At 40.8% G+C, this 16,152-nt stretch overlaps 1 protein-coding gene across 1 annotated transcript in view; it reads left to right on the top strand.

Moving 5' to 3' along the window:
• The first annotated feature begins 248 nt into the window (after positions 1-248).
• The window catches only part of FRAS1 (Fraser extracellular matrix complex subunit 1), a 400,353-nt gene continuing 384,449 nt past the window's right edge, over positions 249-16,152 (top strand). The window contains exons 1-2 of the mRNA XM_028100674.2: positions 249-324; positions 7,806-7,837. Of these exons, the coding sequence (XP_027956475.2) occupies positions 249-324; positions 7,806-7,837 (108 nt within the window). The remainder of the gene's footprint in view (positions 325-7,805; positions 7,838-16,152) is intronic.

The raw sequence follows: 16,152 nt of genomic DNA, 5'->3' as shown, positions 1-16,152 counted from the left end.
GCTGGAGAGCTGCGCGCTCTCCGCCCCGGCAGTGAGTGAATTGAATCCTCCGCCCTGCCCGGCGCCTCGGAGCTGCTGAAGAGTGTCGCTCGGGGCCGGTTCAGCGCTGCATTTCCCCGGAGGCACCCGCCCGCCAAACCTAGCTCTCCGTGCGCGCCGGCCCGGGGCGCCGGAGCCGGTGTTTGAGGCGGGAGCTGGTTCTTGGATGCTGAAGGCTGGGCTCTTCCAGTGTGGGTGTCGAAGCGGCAATGGGTGCCTTCAAAGTGTGGCTCGGGGTGGCTCTAGCATTAGCGGGATTTGCAACATTGCCTCATCGTTCCGAAGGTGAGAGAGCGGTGCCTTTTTTTTTTCCTGGTGTGTGTGTGTGTGTGTGTGTGTGTGTGTGAGAGAGAGAGAGAGAGAGAGAGAGAGAGAGAGAGAGAGAGAGAGAGAGAGATCGTGCTGTTTAAAAAGCCAAGCGGGTTTATGGTATTGTGGGTCGGGTGGAAGTTTTTTCGGGGGTTGGTGGGTGAGTGGGAGTGGAGCTGGAGTGGGCTTTTTCTGAGATTCCTACTCCTGATTGTTTTGCATTCCGATCACAAGCTTGTCTCCCGCCTCCTTCTCTGCCCTAAGTGCATTTGGGTGGGTGGGTGGCCAATTGAGGTGGCATCTCTGAGATTGGATTCTTTTTTTCTCCACTTCCCCGCTGCCCCCAACGGAAAGCGACTACGTGAAGCGTAGGCGAGGAGCGGACAATTGCTCTTACCTGGGTAAAAATACCTCCGCTCCTATGAAACATAAAATCCGGCACCTTAAAACCCTAGCCACTCTCCCTCCCCCCCGCCCCAGTAAGTCTCCCTGTAAAGTCTCCTAAAGATTTTATACTTAGACGGTTAGAGCGCGTTCTGGACGTAGACAATTCAAATGCACTGAGAGGAGCCTCTCCAGTATGGAGAGGCAAGAGCCTGCCTGCTTCCTTAGAAAAAAAAAAAAGTGATTAATAAGAGTTTAGCTTCATTCTCTTACTTCGCCCTCATTCCCGGTTTTCCTCCAGGGCTCCAACCTGTGTGTAAAACCCCGAGCTGAGGGAGAGAAAGGAGACGGTGGGAATTGTCGCCATGATAGCAAAAACAGCCTGGGTTCAGACAAATAAATGAATCAATAACTAAATTAAGAGTTTGGGGGTCAGGGGATGGCTGGCCCCGGGATGCGAGGCTCTGTGGGCTCCCACCTGCTCCGAGGAGTCAGCGAAGTCCTTTAGCCAGTGCTTAGGGAGGGGGAAGGGAGCCGGGGGGGGGGGCAGGGAAGAAGAAGGCTCGATCCACCGTGCTGGGCTCTCGGCTTCCCCTCCCGACTCCATTCATTATTCATCCAGCTGCGGGAAGAAGAGTTCACCTGCTCCGCGGCAAATCAGAGCCGCAGCTGCGGCGGGCGCGGGGCGGGGCGCGTTCGCCCTGCTGCGGGCTTGGGGCGGCTTGAAGGTGCAGAGCCAGGGCGCGGGGCTGGGGGCGGCGGGAGGCCAGGCGGAGGACAAAGCCCTGCCTTGGATCGACCTCCAGCCGTCAGAGCAGCTGCCGTTTCCTTGCTAGTTTCCCTGGAGAAAGTGGCGTGGCCTTGGGAGTCCGCGCACAGTCCTGGGGACTTTACCGTGGCTAAAGGTACCGCCTGCCCGCATCCTCCCGGGAGGTATGTTAAGCACTTCCCATAGGAAAAGCACGTCTGGGGCCTGTGCAGCCTTCTCCAAATGGGTCATAACCTGTAGAAATAGGTCTGTATTGTATGTGCGCGTGTGTGCACACTTAACAAAATAAAACTTATAGGGCTTAATTATAATGATAAATCAGATGGGAGAGTTAACCCAGGCCACCTAAATCTGAATTTGAGACTTAGAAACATTATGTTTTCACTTGGTGGTGGCAGTTTCTTATTTAGAATCATCCCAGCAACGCGGAAAACGTGCTCTCTCTCCCGGATAGCTCACCAGGGGGCAGTTGGAATGGTGCAGTTTTTAAGAACCAAATCTCTTGAAATTACAAAAGCCATTATTATTAAGAGCCTGCAAGGTTCGCTCTTTGGAAGACTGGTTGGTACAATGGGCAAAGTTTAAGAACGTCCAGTCTTTTGGTAGTGGAGGAGGAGGGCAGGACGCCAGGGGCGCTATTCCTCCAAAGATTCTTTAGGAACTTTGCTTCTTACTGTTTCACCCCACCTTTAGGACATTCTAGAATCATTTCACAAGTTGGATTGATAGATGTCTGAGAGTTTCCATCCGACTCAGAGTGGTCCTTATCTAAGAATGAATGAATGAATGTGGACATTTATTGAGCACGTTATTTGGCTTCTGCTATGCCAAGCACTTTACATACATTATCTCATTTAATTAAGTTAATTAAATATCAGGCCCACAGCCAAAAAAATCAGCTGTCATCTGATGAGACCTTTGATTTGGTTCTGTTGGGGTTTTCTTTTTCTCTTAAAAATAAGGGCACTGAAGTTGGAGAGCTTAAAAGGATCTTACAGATTTCCTCAAGTTTTTATTATTAGTCTTGGCAATGATTTTTAAAAATGGAAGAGAAGTATTTACATGTGTGCTTCTCATGGTGTGACATACAGTGTGATACTTTTGCTGACCAAGCCATGGCAGAATTTGTGTTTTCTTCTTAGTGCTCAGAGAGCATCTCATACATGCTTCTAGAACACCAGTTAATAATTATGCAGTTACATGGTTAAAGGTGCAGTTTCCATCTTCCTCATGTAGCTGTGTGCTCACTGAGGGCTTAGGATGGCTCCTAATTATTTTTACATTTCCACATCACCTCCTAGTACATACTAGGTGCTAAAAAAAATATGGTCAGATGAATGAGTATTGCCTAATCACAGTCTTTTGAATTAAGCTTACACTGGCCTCTATTATAAACTGCTGTATGACCTTGAATGAACCACGTAACTTCTTTGGCCTGTGGTTCCATCATTTACCAAATGCAGAAGCCAGCTGGCTAGGTGATAGCTCTAAGATGCTTTGCTAATTGTCCAGCATAGGGAAAAAGATCAACATTTGCTGCCTTATTTGTGGTCAGTTGCAACTTTCTGGTTCTGAATTTTACATTAGTTATTAAAAGAAAAATGAATTTTTACAAGCAAATCATTGGCAGTGTTATTTTATACTGTCTTATATTGCTGAGCTGACAAACCACAATGATTTGAGAACTTAATGGAATCAAGAAGTCACAGAGAAACTTCTAGCAAACATGACTGCTTTCTGAATCAGACCAGCTTTGCCATGACATTTTCTGGAGAAGCACATTTTGAATTGTGTTCACCCGTGGATATCCTGTGAAGTCACCCTAGATAGAACATGGTGGCTTGGAGATAGGAAAAGATTATCGAACTGGAGGTTGAGAGAATTGAGTTCTAGTCTGTGTCCTATACCTCCCCATGTGGCTTAGTCAATCCCACAATCTTCCAGACTTTTCCTGTAAATGAATGCCATTAACAGAATATGTTGGAAAAGATCATTTGGTAGACAATGTGTTTTATTTATGGGTAGATCAGCATATTTGCATTAACAGAATATGTTGGAAAAGATCATTTGGTAGACAATGTGTTTTATTTATGGGTAGATCAGCATATTTGGTTCTACTCTTGGCTGGAGAGTTCCTTCTGTGTAAGATCTAATCTTTAAAAACCAAAGTGAATAAAGAGAAGACATTGGCTGGGGAAAATAGCCTATCTCTTCATTCTTTCATTCCACAAATCTTTACTGAGAGCTTATGTATATGGTTATGTCTGGTAGGGGGGATACAAATATTAAAAAAGCATACTACGTGTCCTGAAGAAGTTTGCATCCCCAGTAATTGTTAATATCAGTAAAATAGAAGTAGGGATATGTGAACACTGGTCCTTGGTGGGTTTCCCAATATTGAATAATTGCACTTTTGGCTTTTGTAACTACCTGCTGGTGAAAATAAAGAGGTGTATTGTCACAGGCTATTTCCATTTCTCTTCTCCTCTAAGGATTAGATCCTACATGTACATTGTTTAGTGAGGCCAGAGCCATCTGCATTCATTGTTATGGACTCGAGTGGTAGTATCCCTCAATTTCACTCAGACACAAGTAGTCATAAATACCTTCCACCACATGGCTCAGGAGAAGGGAGGAGAACACCACATGGCAAAGTTGGAGTTGTGTGCCAAATCTTACAATAGTTCAAAAACAGTTGGCCCATTTTCATTTTAAGTACTCTATTAATTGATCTGAATCCTGGTTTACAATAATCAGGACATGAGCTGTCTTGTCAGTCCAGAAAACGATTCTATTTTAACTATTCCACGGTATACAAGCCGTATGCTGAATTATAACACAACATAAAGCTTGAACATTTAAATGCTAACTTGTGGCTGCTTGTTCCTAATGAGTCATATTTTTGTGATACCATGTTCTCCAAATCTCTTCATATCTTATGGCCATATATACCACTCTGTCTTTGAACTAATGGGCCTGATGTTTTCTGGCTCTTGGATTTAACTTCTCTAATTTACTCAGTTTACCAGGTATGGTTTCTGTAGTGAATAATTTCTGGATGTGAGTACTGGTGCAAATTAGATTTCATATTTTCTCTGAAAACTTTAGATTTTAATTAAGTATCTCATAAAAGAGCATATGATGATGTGAAAAAGGGCTTAAAAATAGACATTTACTTATTTACATGAACTTGAAGTAACATTTTACCTATGTGACCTGCAAGACTGGAGTCAGCCACATGCAAGAAGATCTGAAGATCTGGGCTTCCTTCTCAGCACTGTGTGTGATCGCTTCACCCTGCAAAACTTTCTACACTTTTCTCATGGAATGTTGGAATTTAAATTACCCAGTATCTCAGTTGTATTCTATGCCTTAAAACTGGCAAAGTTCGTGGCCAGAGAATCCTAGCTTGTGTTGTCTTTTATTTTTCCTGTTTTCTCTTGAAGAAGCCCTGTTTCTTTTTCCAGATCCTCACCATCTGTCAGAATTCACCTTGAGCTGGAGTTTCCTTTAAAGCGCAAATAAAGGTGTAAATCTAAACCTCTGATATAGCTGTACTGTTTTAGAAAAAAAAGCAATGAGTGGAGAGAGTAACTCTCTCCATGTTTTCCATGTTACATGAGTCGATCAGTTGGTGAAAAGGCCTCTGCTCTGGGGCAGAACCAGAAGCCGCACCCAGCACCCCCTGCCAACAGACCTCCTAACTTCATCTGCCAGTGGGTGTGAGAAGTGGGCTAGTGTGGGAGAAATATGCTTGCTTTGGGGGACCGCATCTGGCATTGGGTGGTGATAAATGTTTGATAGGACCGGGCATCATACTGGAATGCTGTATTTTCTCAGGAGAGTAGAAATGAGCTTTTGGAAGCCGTGTTAGTGGAGATTCATTTGTGCAGCTACCTTCCGGGTTGAGCTGTTCCATTTTAGGAAAGCCCTCCGAGGGCAAAGCTTATTTCTTTTGGAATTGTACATCAGACAGCGACCCAAATTGAGTTATTTCCTTTTCTTAATGATGGAATTTATCAGCAGTTACATACCATTTTGATTCGAGTCTCTAGCAGATGCTTGGCTTAACCAAGTGTGCATGTGGTGCCACACTCAATGCTGCTTCATTTTTGTATGTTACGGTGGGCTTATAACATCTATCTAACTTTCCAGGCATGGGTTTTGAGTGGGTAGTTGGATATTTCTTTTTTTTTAATTAATTTTTATTTTATTATGTTATATTAGTCACCATACATTACATCATTAGTTTTTGATGTAGTGTTCCATGGTTCATTGTTTGCGTATAATACCCAGTGCTCCATGCAGTACGTGCCCTCTTTAATACCCATCACCAGGCTAACTGTAGTTGGATATTTCTTAAGCAACTTCATTCCTTTTGGAACTTTGAAAAGATAATTGGCTTTTGGAAGACAGTGCTAGGGAGGAGGGCAGTAAAATGCTTTGAGGATGGTCTTGTTCTAAAGGTTACATTTTGTTTGTTTATTCTAAAGTTTCAGTTTTGTTAAATTGTACCTCAGTGATGCTCTTTGTTTTTTTAAACATCAGAAGTAATTAAATATGTCCATTTAAGTAATTTAGAAATCTAATTTTGTTGATATATATTTATTTGATCTCTATATGTATATACATATATATCATATATGATTATTATATATACTTATATATACATACATATCTCTCTTATGACATGCCATGGACTGAAATACTAAGTCTTTATTTCTCAAAGAGATATAAGTGAGTTAAGAAGAATTTTCTGCCAAGGTTTTATCTCAAGTTATTCTTGTTTGAATGTCAAGGGCGCAAAAGTCATTCCAATAAATTTGCTCATAGAGATCTTTGATTCAGACCCCAAGTGTAAATAGCCATCTCATTTCTTTGAAGATTGTTTTTGATTCTGTTTTTGGTGGATAAGGCAGACTGGTCCTTTCCTGAGAAGTTAATATTTTTGAGATTTCAGGAGTGATCTTTTGGAGGCCAAGCACTGTAGTAAAATGTGTCCTTCCCTCTTTGGACACCAAGTGTGGCCTATTGTCAGGATGTGCTTCTGCGGTGGCATGTGTATGTTATTCTAATCTGTTTTGTAGGTTCAGTTTCTGAGAGAGTAGCTGTTAGCACACTACCCACATGTTTCTAGGTTAAAAAAAACCACCTGTTGTGCAGTTCAAAGATTGGTTGAGAATGTGTTTGTTTTTTAAAATTGGGATTGCAATTGTACATTGTTTTCAAATACAACACTTGGAAAGATTTATTTTATGACATGCTAGTTATTCAGAAAATATAGGCTGTCCCATTCACATTTAACCTTCTTTTCCATTTCAAAGCAAATGGTCTGTTTTTTATTTGATACTTAACGAATGGAAAATATGAAGATGTATCAATTCATAACCAGCCTATTAGAAAGCAAAATTGAGTGAAAAGAGGGTGAAAAGAGTATTGGAGTTTAAGAGCTCGACAGAAGAGTTCTTTCCAAGTAACTACAGTCTGCACTTCTCTCTATAAAATGTAATATCACTAAAGAGGAACATACTGTGTGAAAGGCAAGAAATAGATAATCATCCAGATACCTAAGTGGATGCCTACTATGTGAAGAGTTAGGGAAGCCAAAGAAGGAGAAGCAGTCCCTCTCCCAAGAGTATATATAGACACCGTAATGGGGTAGATGCAAGAGTTCCACATGCTTAGCAAGGGTGCTGTAAGGAAGTACACAAGAATGAATTCACCAATGTATGATGCAGGTACGGAGTGCTATGAAGGCAAAGGAGAAAGGGCATAATCCCGTGGGCTAGAAAATTTCATGAAGGAGATGGGATCAAATTTAAGGAACTTGAATAGACCCACTGTGTCTTCTGCAGAAAACAAAAATGAGCAAAGGCATGGAGATATGGAAGTACTATCACCAGATCCTAAGTTGGCCTTTTGGGTCAGACTGGAGAATTTGTGTAAACAAAGAGTGGCAGAGAAGCCTGGATAAGTAAATTGCGACTAGATGAGGGAGGCTCTGATGATTTATCATATAGAAAAATACACTCTGTATACATAGCATGCCATTATAAATACATTTATTTTAAAATTCAATTAAGTTTTAATGATGCTTTCCCTTGTGTGTATCCAAGAAGCGTTTGTTGTGTTGTATGGGGTTATTTCCCCAGGGGCAGGATGCTCAAGCTTTTCATATTTTGGAAAAAGCACAATTTGCTGACTATGATGCATGTAGATGGGAGTTTTAGCCGAAATCTGCTGGAACGGTGCCTGTTGGTCTATTTTGCATTCCTTTTAATTCTTGTTTTGTTTTTCCCCACAGGTGCCTGTGTCTATCAGGGTTCCTTGTTGGCGGTAGGTCATCCTTCATATGTTTGGTTTATTTCTTTCGAATGTAAAATGCTTGATTGAGGCTGCTGAGTGAGTGAGGTGACCCTATCGTTGTAAAAATATGTTTATTTTCCTTCACAGTTTGTGAGGATTATCCCTCATCTTGGCACAATCATGCTCAATTACTTAATACCTTTTCCAGAGTGAATTAGTTCCATTCGAATACTCAGGTATTGGAAAAGAAGTTCAAACATCCAACACAGTTTGCATTCCATGGCTGTCCTTTGTGTTCTTTCAATCAGAAAGAAAATTAGATCCCATTCTCCTGTCAGATATGAACCAGGGCACACTTTGTTTATCTTTTCGTTGCATTTGCTTCTTCCTTTGAACCTCCCCCTCCAAAAAAAAAAAAAAAAGTACAATTATTAAATTGAGTATAATGTGGAGGATTCCTGACTGTTGCTTTGAATTATGACTTTAAGTTTTGGTAAATAACAAGCAAATTAACATTTTATCTCTGAACTTTTGCCTTGTAGGGTAGAGTTGATTTTGAATTTAATGTCATCGTGACTTGGGGGAAAAGCTGATGCAAGTCTCATGCATTTCTTTTCATTAGTAATGTACTAGGGTGCATAACAGTGTGTTAAAGCCTTATTGAAAAGACTGTCTACACTCCATCAACTCTAATAAATGGTGTGACAAGTCATTCTTCACCACTTTTTTATTTTGGTTTAATAAATGCTATAATAACAGGACTGAAATGGTTGGAGAGGGTTTGCTCATTTACATCACAACCTGCTATTAACATGTGCGATATTAATAAGTCATCTTGGATTATCCTCGTGGTGTTGAAATAGATGAGAAATATCTGAAATATCCAACAGTCTAGGTAATTGTAGATGTTCACAGTAATATTTTTGATTCTGAACTTTATGTAATATAGCTACTGCTCTGGAGATTTATGTTTTTTTCCCCCTCATATTTTTCCATTAAAGAATCAGGAGAAGGCTATTTTCCTTTTCTTTCTCATTCCATGCCCTTCAAAGCCTACTTTTCCTTGTGTTTCTTCTTTAATACATTTTCGGAATCATTTAAAAATCAAAGTGCTATAAAATACATCACCAGTTTTGGGGAACTGTCGTATATATTATAGACAAGTCAGTTATCCAGGTGGATACAAGGAGAATTGCTTACTGTATACAGTGCTTCATAATTTGTAAATATATTTTCATAGCTGTTGATCTATCCGATATAATAGATGAGTGAAATAAGCAGACCGCATATTATTTTATACTCCCCCCCCCTTTTAATGAAGAACCAAGGATGAGAGAGGTTTTAAGAGATTTGTTAAAGGTAAATTGACCATTAAGGGATCGACCAGAGCAAGCCAACCTGTCTTTCCATTGTTCTCCCTGTATCTGAAGGAAAGTGGCTCGTCTGTCTTCTATATTTGGTGTTGCTCTGTGTTACTGTGGTACTGCTGGTAGCCCCTTTCATGAATATGAAAGCATCAAGTACTTGGAGAGGGCAGTGCCATCCAGTTCAAGGAGAGAGTCTGGTCAGTTTGCACTTAACAGGTGCCCTTGCTCTCCTCAGTTCCATGCCTTGGCTCCTTCCAGGACTATGGCTGCTCGGGGCTTGTAGCTTGTGCGATAGCGCCCCAGCACACCCCTCCTCCCCACCAGTTGGCTTCTTTGCTTACCAAGACTCAGCCATGTGTGTTCCTAAACCTCCTCAGGCCTCATGTACTTATTATTGTAATTATGCAATTCAGTTAGAAAGATAATACATTTATTACAATAATAAAGGTTATTAAACAAGTGTTTATTAGAGTAACAACTGTGGACAACTGTGGGATTCTAGGCACCGGGAATGCATCAGTGAACAAACAGACGAAATCCTTGCCCTCATGAAGCTTGAATTCTAATGAGTAAAATATATAGAATGTCAGGTAAGTGCTATGGAAGAAAACAGTAGGGGAGTGGGGAGATAGAAACTACTGAATAGAGAATGAGGGTGGCTCCTGCAAATAGGGTGATAGGGACGGCCTCCCTGAGAAGGTAATATTTGAGCAAAGACCTGAAAGTGGCCATTCTAAGAGCTAGTCTCCCTGGATGTCCAGGGAAATAGAATTCCAGGGAAGGGGAAGAGCAATGGTAAAGTCTGAAGGAGGAGCTTGCTTAGCCATTTGAAGAAGTGCACGGCGGTCAGAGTGGCTGCAGTGCATGATCCAGGAGCAGGATGAGGTCAGAGAGGTGCGTAGGAGCCTTGGATGGACTTGAGCTTGTCCCCTCGGTCAGGGACACCGCCCCTGGAGGAGCTACCGCAGAGGAATGACAGAACCTGACTTATAGTTAATTAAACTGCCGAAATGTGAATGTGAAAAGAAATAACGTTCTTGTTTCTAAGGAAACTATGGTGAATACTTTAAAAAGACTCCGTAGAGGTGAGTCACTAAAAATTTGCTGTCAAATTAAGTGTAAGAGGAACAACTATAAAAGATTGGGGAAAAACACAGAACTCGAGAGAGTCTGCATTTGGATTTATTTGCAACCGTTTTAAGTTTTTTTTTCCATTTTAAGGAGCTTCAAACTGGATATCGTAGATGTTGCATTGTGGACATAGTTAATTGTCTGCATAATTAATTGCTGTTCTCTCTCCACCTGATCTGGTCTTGGAGAAAGGCGTTGAATGAAATTGAATGAATGTATGTTTTTGTATTTTGAATTAAAATAGAGAGTTTAAGAACATTGAGACTATTCTGGGATTTTCTGATTGAACAACCCTTTAGGTGAGAGGGTTTCTATGGTAAGAGCCTTCATGGGCGCGGGGGGGCTTGTCTCTGAGGATGATGGTGGGATGTCCCTGTTCTAAACCCTGTAAATTGTACCCACACACATTTTAGAGCTAGGAGTGACTTCAGAGATCATGTAGTCTGAATTCTCCATATCATAGGTGAGAAAACTGGGGTAAGGGATGTGAAGTTCTTGAACTTCATCCATTTCTCAGGTGAGTAACCAGAAGTGGAGAGTGGGTCCGGTAGAAAACAGCAAAGCATCAGCTTTACCCAGAAGAATTTCCATAAAATGTATCTAGCAAATGAGAACACGGATCTAGGTACTGGCTGTTAGCTGCTAACTCCCAGCCTGTCTTGCGAGGATTTCTCCCACTGATACCTCTCCAGTCTCATCCCTTCTTGCCGGGGAAGCTGTCGGATATAGTGGAGCATTCATGATGCTTGTCACCGACAGACCTTGTTTTGATTCTTCCTCCTCTGCTACAAACCAGCTCCGTGACCTAGAGCTAGTTACATAACCTTTCTGAGTCTCTAGCACCTCCTTTGTGAAATGGTGACAGATAAAGCCTCTCGTGAGGGCTTTTTGTAGAGTAAAGCAGATAATGTGGGGAGGACGCCTAGGTGCCGGGCCTGGCATGTGCTTTTCTGCCATAACAAAATTTCTCTTTACCAACCAAGAACAACAAAAAGAGGAAGGGAGCAGTTATTAAGCACCTACTATGTATTTCATACTGTCCACAATCCCAGGAAATAGGTGTTGTCTTTACAGATAAGGAAACTGAGGCTCAGAAAGTCTAAGTCGCTTGTCCAGAAGTTATACAGGTGGTCAGTGCTAGAAGGAGAGAGCATTCAGACCTGGTTCTGACTCACTGAGCAGCCTGTTTCTCTCAGCCAAGTCAGTCTGCCTGTTGTCTGTGAACACAACTGGCTTATTTCACCTTCAGTTCTATATGCCCACCCCCTCTCTGCAGCACCTGCCATGCAGTTGTCTCTGCCAGTCTCTGTCCTGACCTCCTGCAAAAGCCAGCTGTCCCTGGCTAACCCCTTCCCATTTAACTGAGGCTCTCCTACCCTGGTGTGTATTAGATCCACCACATGATGGAAGAAATGTTTGGAGGCAGTCTTTCCATCTTAAAAATCTATATATGCTTTATTTTACACACACATACACACATGCACACACGTACACACCCAACATTGTGTTGTGTCTCTCAACTTTGACAGCTGTATGGACTTGTAATTTGGTTCTAAGCCTTGTGTGGCCATCTCTCAGTTATGTACTGATTCAGCTATCTCTCTCCTCCTTTCTTTAACACTGCCTTCCCTACTTTTCTCTTTTTTCCATTCCTCAGGTCAAAAATTAACAGAAGGGAGTCAGAATACCCAGGAAGGTCCTATACCTTGAGAAACAATAATCTATTTTGGGGTGTGTTTCTTACCCCACAATACCCCTGCACCCCTGGACTCTCAGGACTTTGTCTAAAGTCAGCCCTTGTGAAAGAGAGCATGACGATGTTAAATCAAGAATCTATCGGGAGGAAACCACCTAGTTCATATGTTTACCTGTGACAGGGGCATTGAGTGTGAAGAGAAAAATAAATTTTTTATTTCAATATTTTCACTTATCTTCACTATATTGAGTAAAAAGAATTTAACTTTCTTTTGGCATCACCACAAGTAAACATTTCTCCTTTGTTAGGTTTTTCCCTAGGGGTAGATGGATGGATTCTTAACCTCAGTTTTTATATCTGTAAAATGGAGATGAACTATTTACTTCACAGGGTTGTTGTAAAAGCTAAAGGAGCTCAACATGAAGCACTTAGCTCTGTGCTTGTGACCTACGACACTTAATGAAGGTTAGCTGCTGTTATTGTTGCCATAAGCACTTGTGATTGGAAGAGTTGCCCAAAGCTATTCATTCTTCTTCCCTAGATCAAAAATATTAAGTGTTGAAATTTTCCTACTTGGAATACTTTTGCTCACAAATGCTGACAAAATAAATTATGAGACACTAAATTTTAACACACTTGAAAGAAAGAAAATAAATTTAGGGATAATTAAAAATGTGGAGTGTTCACTTCACTACTATATAGTATGACACAGTAGAAAGATCTAGGCTTTGGAGTCTGAATCCTGGTACTGCTACATACCCACTGTGTGGCCTCAAGTATGATATTTTATACAGCCGAGTCTCAATTTCATCTTCTATATAATGAGGATTGTAATCCTCATAGGGTTGATGTGAGGATTAACTGAGAGAATGCTTGTGAAAGAACCCAGAACTGTGGTTGGCAAGAAATTGGTGCTTACATCATCTAGGTGGCAAAAAATGTCGGAGTGGAAATGACTGAGTGATAGAGGTCTTGGTTTGGGTCCTGGCTCTGTAATTAGTAGCTACATGGCATTGGGTAAGTCACTTGAATGAAGTGAGCTCTCAGTTTCTAAATTTATAAAATGAGAGCGTTAGATCCTCTCCAATATTCCTTAGCTCAGTGCTGTCCAATAGAAGTTTCTGTGCTGTTGGAAATGTTCCACAGATACACTGTCCAGTATGGCAGCCATGAACCACATGTGGTTATGGAGTACTTGAAATGTGGCTGGTGACACTGGGGGACTAAATTTTAAATTTTTCTTAATGCAAATTAATTAAAAAATAAAAATATAAATAGCCTCATGTGGCTTGTGGCCACTGTATTCTCCCATGCAGCTCTAGAGCTTTAAAATTCTTAATATCCTGTAGTACTTAAGCTTGAATTCTAGTCTCATGTGTCATTCTCACCCCAAGTGAAGCCTCACTAAAACGTTGTTAGCAGCTGTGAAGAAGGTCACAAGAAATTTGTTATACTACCTGAGGTTGCTCTTTGTTTATTTAATTTGAACAGTTTTAAGGTCATCCTAGTGGGAACACTACATGCCCCCCCTTTTTGCTCCATGTGCTTTCTTGAATGAAAGCAAAGGGGTGGAGTTACAACTGAGCCCTTGCCTGCAATCCATCTTATATATTCCATTAAAAATTTGTTTTCAGCTTTGTCGAAACATAACTGACAAATGAAAATTGTGTGTATTTCAGATGTACTACTGAATGATAGGATATATGTATATATTGTGAAAAAAATCACAACCACGCTAATTAACTTACCTATCACCTCACTTAGTTACCATTTTCTTTCTTTCTCGGTGGTGGCGAGAAAACGTAGTATCTACCCTCCTAGCATGAGCACTGGGTGATGAATCACTAAATTCTATACCTGAAACTAATACTACACTCTGTGTTAACTAACTGGAATTTAAATAAAGACTTGAAACAAAAATATATAGAGGTATATATAGAGAGATATACTATATATCGACCCTCCTAGCAAACTTCAAGTATACACTACAGTATTATTCACTATAGTCACGTTATTGTGCGTTAGATCTCCAGAATTTGTTCATCTTGTTTAACTTGTGTAATTGCCTCAGCCTCTGGGCACCACGATTCTCCCCTCCGCCCTATGAGTATGCCCATTTTAGATTCTGTATATAAGTGAGATTGTGCAGTATTTGCCTTTCTGCATCTGACTTACTTCACTTAAGGTAATGTTCTCCAGGTCCACCCGTGAATGTTGCAAATGGCAGGATTTCCTACTGACTTAAGGCTAAATAATATTTTATTGGATATATACACCACCTTTTCTTTATCCATTACCAGTTGATGGATATTTAGGTTGTTTCTGTATGTTGGCTATTAGGAATAATGCTGAAATGAACATAGGAGTGAAGGTATCTCTTCAAGATCCTGATTTCAGGGTAGCCTGGGTGGCTCAGTCAGTTAAATGCCTGCCTTCGGCTCAGGTCGGACTGAGCCCCGCATCCGGCTCCCTGCTCCGCGGGAAGCCTGCTTCTCTCTCTCCCACTCCTCCTGCTTGTGTTCCCTCTCTTGCTGTCTCTCTGTCAAATAAATAAATAAAATCTTAAAAGAAAAAAGATCCTGATACCATTTCCTTGGCTATATACCCAGAAGTAGGATTGCTGGATCATCAGTTAGTTCTATTTTAAATTTTTTTGAGGAAACTCCATACTGTTTTCCATAATGGTTGTAGCAATTTATATTCTCACCAACAGTGCATAAGGGTTCCCTTTTTTCTACATCCTTGTCAACAGTTGTTACCTTGTCTTTTCGATAATAGCTATCTTAACAGATACGAGATAATATCTCATTGAGGTTTTTGATTTGTATCCAGTAAAATTTTTACAAAATAGTTTTGGTGTTTTGTCAAAGTCTGATATACTTGGAGCATTATCCACTGTTTATATTATGGCAGAGAAACATTGAGAACTTCGAGTCTAATCTGTAGGCCTTGTTTATTAAGGATAAGAAGGATAAAGGAAGACAATTCAAACTCTTCAGTGCTAGTCGCCTTTTTAAAAAATCAGTGTGCTATAGCATTACTTTCTTTTATTTGAAACTGCAATGCAAGAGAGACAGCCCAATAGAAATGAAAATGTCTCAGACTTGCATTTGTGCTGGTATTTATCAACATGCTCAGGAGACTTTATGGAGAAGCGAAATGAAGAAAATTTGGAAGCTTACCCTAGTAAGTGCTCAAAGTCCCCCTAAACTTTTGGTGAATCTCAGCCAGTGGCTACTATTAAACTTTGTAGCCGTCAGGGGGAATACTTGGCATCCTGTGGGTGCACTCAGAGGGGAAGCAATAAAAGCAGCCATTCCTTAATTTCCCTTAAGAGTACTATTGGGTATTGTAGGATATTGTTGTTTTTTGTTATAGCTTAACAAGAATTCAACATTTTTAAGTGCCTCTGGTCCATCTTCATTTATTTTTAAATACTGAGTAATATGTTTTTAAGTGGGAAAGCTACTCTTATTAAAATGTACTTATTCTGGGATAAAAACTTAATTTTTTTTTTTGCAGAAAACCAGTAGGAAGCACATCATCACTGTGGTGGGTGCTGCAATAAATTTCCTTTAACTAGAGGTATTTGAGTCAAGATTAGACAGTCAGCACCAGAAATGAGAGTGTTGGCGGGGTCTAGATGACTGCCAGTTTGGGGTCACACTTGTATGGGTTGAAGGTGAGGGCTGTGCATTTCTGCTTAAGGAAGCTGTTAGAGAGGGTGAGGAAACCTCCCGACTCCAGGGTCCGGTGAAGGCATTTCTTTAGGAAAGGGAGGGATTTTGTACCCTTGGGTGCCAGGTGGTGAGCATTGGGCTCTAGGTGCCTCAGATGATTCTTTTGCCTTGCTGGGTTTTTATAAACTGTCTATGTAATCTGGATAGTTTCCTATCTGGAAATTTATATCTTCTTAAAATATTTTGTGAGAGGAATAACATAAGAGACTTTGTACTTTTATTGATGAATAATCCATATGCATTTTCAGTCTTATTCATATTCTTGTGGTAGGAACAGATGTTTTAAATTAACAAACACATTTCTTACACTTTGTTTTGAATTTAAAAGATGCAGCTGAGCTTAGCAGCCATATTAATTTGTTCAAACTATGCTATATGTGATCATATATCTCAATTTTCTGGTCAGAGCAT

This window comes from Eumetopias jubatus, unplaced genomic scaffold (assembly GCF_037043125.1).
Source record: "Eumetopias jubatus isolate StellerSeaLion01/CBP00866 unplaced genomic scaffold, mEumJub1_p1.0 scaffold_2, whole genome shotgun sequence".
Taxonomy (NCBI): Eukaryota; Metazoa; Chordata; class Mammalia; order Carnivora; family Otariidae; genus Eumetopias; species Eumetopias jubatus.
The sequence above is the reverse complement of the archived record's forward strand: the minus strand, read 5'-3'. Positions and strand labels throughout refer to the sequence as shown.